Raw genomic sequence first — 6243 nt, 5'->3', positions numbered from 1 at the left:
ACAGGGAGCTCCAGGGTGGGCCTGTGGAAATCACCTCCTGCCCAGCTCTGCCTGCTCACACAGCTCCGTGAGCCCCCGGGGAATTTTTCACAGAAATACATTTACAGAGGAGCTGTTTGGCTCTGCCTGGGGTGTTTTGCACCTTTCCAAAGGTGTTTCTGAAGGCAGGGAGCTCTCTGGGATCCTGTGTGGGTAACAAGTGCCAGGGAATCTCCTGCCTCCTCCACCCTTCCTGCTCACAGGTGATGGAGGGAGGCCGGGGGGATGGAGCTCACATATCAAGGGTAAAAATAATTTGTGAAGTGCCAAACTGCAGCCTGGCAGCAAGAAGGTGGAGTTGTACTTGGAGAAATGGCAGAAAAATCTCCATGTGCTCCGGGGCTTGAAAAACGGGAGAGGAGCAGGGAGGTGTCTGTGTCCCCACGCCTGACTCTGCAGTTTGTAGGGAAATGAACATTTTTGTCTGTCCAATCTGCATTTTGGCTGTGTTTTGGCTTGGATAGATGAACTGATGCTCTGGTGTTGGCTGTGCTGCAGGGCAGTTACCTGGAGCGGGATGCCCGGTGAGGAGGGGTCCGGAGGGGTCCGAGCCTGGGGCTCCTGTCCCTGCAGGGTCTCCAGGGCCTGTCCCACCAGGTTCCTCCTCCTGAGGAACTCCCTTTGGCGGGGGCTGAGCTCTGGCTGCGGGGCTGGCCGGGCTGGCTGGCGGCAGGTGCTGGTGTTGTTCCTGCAGCGGAGCCTCTCCCTCTCCTCCTGCCTCCTCTCGCTCCTCTCCTCGCTGCTCTCCCCCGGGCACCGCCGCCGCTGGGGCCGAGCCCTCCTGGGCATGGTGGCCGTGTCCCCCCGGGGCCTCTGCCCTGCCAAACCAGGGCAAAACACCTGAGAGAAAATCAACCCTTTCTGGGATTTAATGCTTGTGGGGTATGGGGCGGTGTTTGGGAGTGCCATTTACACGTAGGGTATTTCCGTGCTTTTTAGTTTGTATTCAGATCTGCTCTGTAATTCTTTTTACTCTCCTTGTGGTAGCTGTGGGGTGCTCAAAGCTCATTCCTGGGGCTATCTTTTACACTAGGGGCCTCCTTTGAAGGCGAGCAGCATTTCTGGGGTGCTCAGCTCTTGCCCTGGCTGGGGCAGGAGCCCACGAGTTCCATCCAGGACATTGCTCCAAATGCTGAGCGTTTTTAACTTTGGATTGCTCCATTTCAGAAAAGGCCCACTTGTGTGTCCTGCTGTCTCCTCTCATCCATCTCTTCCCATCAGGAAAAGCTCAGCCCTCTCCCACCTGCGCTGCCTCTGGCTCACCCAGCCTGTCCCAGGGCTGTCTAAGCCACCAAAAATGCACTGAAAAGCAGGCTAAAGCTTAAAGAAACACAGTCCATTACTCACCCCGGGCTGAGCAAACCCTTGAGGCTTTCATGACAAGCTAATTCTCCATTTCCTTCTTCTGTTACCCCAAATTACCCTCTCTAATTAAACATGTCCTCTATCTTTGCTTTCCAAGCTGTTACACTTCTTGCTTCAAGGGAAACCAGAAAAAAACCTCTGCTTCTTGCTGGTTCACATTACAGTTTCCCACTGCAAGTTGTGTAGGCTGAAAGTGGGGTGAAAAAAGAGGGAAAAGGTGCCTGGTGCTGCTTTTAGCCTCTGCTCCCCTCCAGTCCCAGCTCCTGGTGCTGTGGGTGCTGCAGCACTTACCTGGTTCTCCTGTCCTGCCCGTCGAGTGGCGAGCTGAGCCGGGTGTTGGTGGGCAGGAACTCGCCCCAGCTGCTCTCTTCATGCCAAGCACCCCATCTTGTGCTCTCCTTTCCTCGCTGTCGAACAGGAAGCGTTGCAGCTGCGGCCGAGCCCCGGTTCCTGTCTGTGCTCACAGCGGGACCGGGCTTATCTCGGGAGCCCTGCGTGTCCAGCCTGGCCCTGAGCGAGCCAGCAGTTATCCTGGGACATCTCCCCTTGCTCTGTGGCACACAGGCAGCACTGCCCCATGGACCTGCTTGTGGCACTTGGAGAAGGAGTTTCCCCAAGCGGCTTTGGGGCAGAGAAATCCAGACTTAGGGAAGTACAGTAATGCTATTATTTTAAGGCTTCTTGCAGATTGAAAAGAGGGAAAAAAGTGTGTTTTGGCAGCTGAGGAGAGGTCAGGAATGGCAGAAATTCATTAAGGTCTTTAGAGAAGTGAAAGCTTCGTTAATGCAAATGGGGAGGAGGTCGGTTTAGCCAGCTGGGCACCGATAAGAGCTCCCTGCTTGTGCACGTGGAGAAGGAACACCAGGAAAAGCAGAGGTCTCAAAGTAACACGGGATTTATTTTACAAAGACCAACATGGAAGGGATGTGTGACAGAAAATCTCCAGATTCAGAGACTCTCTCATGGCTTTGGGTGGTTTGGGCTGCTTGGCCCAAACCCTGGTTCTGGGCCAGGGCTCAGCTCAGCTGCCTCGGTGGCTTTCCAGAGGGAACAGTTTCTGCAGGTTGAGCAGGAACCCTGCTGGTGAGCAGGACACTGGCAGCAGACACTGCTTGGAAACAGCCCTTTACAAGAGTCCATTAGTAAAAAGGACATTTCTGTGCTGCGTTCCAGGCTCCTGGAGTGTCCTGCCCCAGGGTGTCAGCAGAGGTGTGGGGAGGGTGCCCAGGCAGCCGGGTGAGCGCCCAGCTGGGTCCTGCTTGGCCCCAGGTGTCCCAGCACAGTCCCAGGACTACGTTCTCCTGACGTTTTCCAGGCGGTAGCTGCTGCGGATGAGGGAGTCCAGGAGCTCTGGGGTGATGCTGTGGGCGAGGAGCATGCTGCCCACGGCCCGGGGAGGGTAGTGCAGCTCCCGCCGGCGCAGGGCTCCGGCCCGGATGATCTCCAGGGCACACTCCTCCTTCGGGGCCGGCGTGTCCGGGATAACGTGTGAGACGGCGCTCACGGCGCTCTCTGAGGGGGGACAGGGTCACAGTGTCAGCTGGGGCTCACTCAGGTGTCTGGGGCACCCTCAAACCCACAAACTCTGCAGATCACACCTGTTAAACAAGGCTTAGAGCAGCGAAAATAGCAATCATAAGATGTCCTTCCCTTTGCACCTCTCGAGTGGCTGCAGGACCTCCTCCCCTGAGTTCTCTCAGAGGATGGCAAAGGCCTCAGGCCATGGTTTTTTAGGAATTGGGGTCCTGTTTCCACAGCTGCACAGACACTGTGGGAGGAGGCTCCAGCAGCAGTGGCAGAGCAGGACCAGGCAGGGGTGGTGGGCTCAGCTTGGCTGCGCTGCTGGGCTGAGCCACGGGGTCCCGCTGGGCTGAGCTTACCTGTGTTGATGTAGCCCAGGATGCAGAGTGTGATGGAAACATTGACCTTGTCTATGATGAGCTCCTGCCTCAGGGAGCTGAAGAATCCATCTAAGGCGAACTTGGTTGCGGAATAGGGAGCAGTAAAAGGGCCGGCAATTCTGCCTGGAGCAGAGACAGAGCTGGGGTTCAGGTGCTGGGCAGGCACCAGGCTCTCCCTTCCTCTTGCCCTGCCAGTAGCTGCAGGGATTTTTGGAGCTGCTGGGATTTAGGGTGTTGGAATGAGCTGTCATGAATGCTTGAGAGAAATAAACACACAGAGGAATGTTTATAATGTAACGTGGAACGAAGCACCCCAGTGCAGCTGATACTGCTCCTGTGCCCTGCAGAGATGCCCACATTGCAAATGTGTGTTCAAGACGTGAAATCACCTGCACTGCAGTGTGAGGGTGAGCAGAGGGAGCCAAGACACTGACAGGACAAAATATAAATTTCCCAGAGGAAATTGTGCACCAAAGATCTAAATCACGTGCTGACCCTGAGTCCCAGCTCTCGGCTTGTGTTCCTGCCCCTGCCCCTTGATGAAGAGTCTGGGCAGGGATCCCTGGCAGGCCGGGGAAGGGCTGTGAGCTCACCTGCTATGGATGAAACCACAACAATGCTGCCCTCGCTCTCCTTCAGCAGGGGCAGGGCAGCCGTGGCCAAGGCCACGTAGCTCACAAAGTTGATCTCCATGAGCTTTCGGACGTGGCCCACGTCCCCGCTGAAGTAGGTGAAGCCGCTGTGGCCGATGTGGTTCAGGATGAGCATGTCCAGGCCGCCTGGGGACAGAGCAGGTTTGCCACCAGCCACCGTCACCTGCAAGCCAGGCCCCTCCTGGAGGCCAGGGGTGCTGTGGGGTGAGGAGGGGCAGCTCCACGACACCTACCCCAGGTGTTCTCAGCCTCCCTGAGCAGCTCCTGGGGCAGGGTGGGGCTGTCCATGGAGCCGCTGATGTAGCGGGCGGAGGCAGCACCCAGCTCCAGGCATCGCTCCACAACCTGGGGGGACAGAACGGGGTGGGATGGACTCCCCTGCATGGCACCCCCATCCCGGGCTGCTCCTGTCCTGGGCCAGACAGGGCTGGTGCTGGGGGAGCCCTGGGGTGGCTCTGGAGGGTACCGGCTGTGCCGGGGCTGGGGTGAATATCCCATTTACTTTCTGCAGCTTGGCCTCTGTCCGTGCCGTGAGCAGCAGGTGGGCCTCCATGTGAGCCAGGTGATAAGCCATCTGCTCCCCGATGCCGCTGCTGGCTCCCGTCACGATCACCCGCTTCCCCCGGAGCATCTCTGCGGAGGAGGGCGCAGAGCTCAGAGCTGGCACAGCCCTGGCTGTCCCTCTGCTCGGGGACACTGCAGCTCCTCTCTGTCCCTGCCAGCCTCGTCAGACCCCGCCGGAGTCTGATCCCTAACCCCGGCTTGGTGGGGAACACGTGTGGGCCTGGCCAGGGAGCGGTGAGAGCTGAGCGATGAAAGGATGGAATGTTTAAAGTGGGGAAACTGCTTGTTTCCCAAATAAGTCATTTACAGAGGTCAGCCAGTGTGTCCCAGCAGAGGCAGTGTAACTCCACGAGCTGCCCCTGTGCTCTGACCCCTTGCCCAGGGGCTGTGTGCCCTCCCAGCCCTCCCGCTCTGACTCTGGCAGGTTCCTGTGCCCCTCTGGCAGTGCCTCGCTGTGTTTGTAAAGCCAGTTTCTGCCAGGACTTACCTTCACTGAAGTTCTCAGGTGCTGAATAAAAATAAAAGGCCAGTGCTGCTCCCAGCAAAGGGATGAAGATCTTCAGGAGCAATCCCATCCCTTTGCAGAGGTACAGGCAGGAGCGAGATGGGCCCCACGGGGAGGTGAAGGTGGCCGGAGGTTGCAAATGGGGCTGGGAAGTTTTGAGCTGGTTCTTATCTCACACAAGTTTGCTGCTATCTGTTGGACCTTTTCTTTGCCCTGCCGGTGATTTAGCAAACATTAACCTAATGAAGCGTGTGGCTTTGGACTTTAGGCTGTCCCTTTGCACCCTTGGCCTGCCAGGAGCGCCGGGTGTGCTTTGTGCTGAAGGCACTGCACAGCTTCCAGCTCCACAGAGTCTGTGACAGCAGTGTCCCCTCAGAGCACACATCTGTGGGACGAGTGCACATCCCTGTCTCCCCACTCCACATCTAAACCAGGAGCAGCCCTTCCCTTCCTCGCTGGCTGCCACAAGGATTTGCTGATCAGCGCTCCCTGTTGTGCAGGTTCACAGCAATATCTGGAGAGAGCAGGGCTGGCAGAGGTTCCATTTCCCAACCCTTACTGGGGGTTCTGCTTTATCCCCTGGGATATCACCATGGGTATAATACAGTTTGTTGGATGGCTCTTACCCCTAAAAACTGCTGAGGAATCCACGGGCTGCAAAATGCAGTGAAAGAACCAAGTGGTCGAATAGGAAAGCTCTGCAGCTTCCCCAGTGTTGTGATAGTGCTCAGTGTCTGCTGATGGCAAATGGGTTTGAGAGTGATTTTCTGACAGTTTAAAGGGCAGGACCCACTCTGTGTGTGCTGGTTTGTGCAGGTGATCTTGGAGTAAGGAGAGGAATTAGGAAGGGATTGTTCTTTGGGAAGGTGGGGAGGCCCTGCATCCCTGGCAGTGCCCAGGGGAGCTGTGCCCACATCAGCTGAGGAAGGCGATAAAACCCCGCCAGCACACGCAGAGCTGTCCGGTTAGTACACTTTATTTAACAATTATTTTAATAATTAGTGTGGCGCGGCCGGGCGGGGCGAGCAGAGCACGGAGCCGCCGCTGCAGGGCCCGCTCTGTCCCTGCGGGTGCCGCCAGCGCATCACGGACCGGGGGCGGCGGTGCCGGGCAGGACCGGGGGCGGCGGTGCCGGCAGGACCGGGGGTGCCCGGGGACCCTCGCGGTGCCGATGCCGGACAGGACCGGAGGATGCCCGGGGACCCTCGCGGTGCCG

General features: G+C 57.6%; 2 protein-coding genes across 3 annotated transcripts in view; both read right to left on the bottom strand.

The window, feature by feature from the left end:
• Window positions 1-1865, bottom strand: part of TRAF3IP3 (TRAF3 interacting protein 3) — an 11655-nt gene extending 9790 nt beyond the window's left edge. The window contains exons 1-2 of one of the 2 annotated variants that reach the window (XM_015650555.3): window positions 1696-1865; window positions 547-857 (exon numbers count right to left, since the gene is read on the bottom strand). In XM_015650555.3, coding sequence (XP_015506041.1) covers window positions 547-857; window positions 1696-1777 — 393 coding nt within the window. In that variant the 5' untranslated portion in view covers window positions 1778-1865. Of the gene's footprint in view, window positions 1-546; window positions 880-1695 lie in introns of both variants that reach the window. The other variant, XM_015650556.3, reaches the window with a different exon arrangement.
• Window positions 1866-2281: 416 nt separating this feature from the next.
• LOC107214842 (corticosteroid 11-beta-dehydrogenase isozyme 1-like) lies at window positions 2282-5229 on the bottom strand. Its single transcript, XM_015650567.3, has 6 exons — window positions 5010-5229; window positions 4461-4591; window positions 4192-4303; window positions 3899-4084; window positions 3285-3428; window positions 2282-2916 (listed from the first exon to the last, which is right to left on the bottom strand). Exons 1-6 carry the CDS (start codon window positions 5095-5097, stop codon window positions 2696-2698), a joined length of 882 nt encoding a protein of 293 aa, XP_015506053.1. The 5' UTR covers window positions 5098-5229; the 3' UTR covers window positions 2282-2695.
• Window positions 5230-6243: the final 1014 nt, after the last annotated feature.

The sequence above is a fragment of the Parus major genome, chromosome 26, assembly GCF_001522545.3.
Source record: "Parus major isolate Abel chromosome 26, Parus_major1.1, whole genome shotgun sequence".
NCBI lineage: Eukaryota > Metazoa > Chordata > Aves > Passeriformes > Paridae > Parus > Parus major.
Note: the sequence above shows the minus strand (reverse complement) of the source record. Positions and strands in the feature narration are given on the sequence as shown.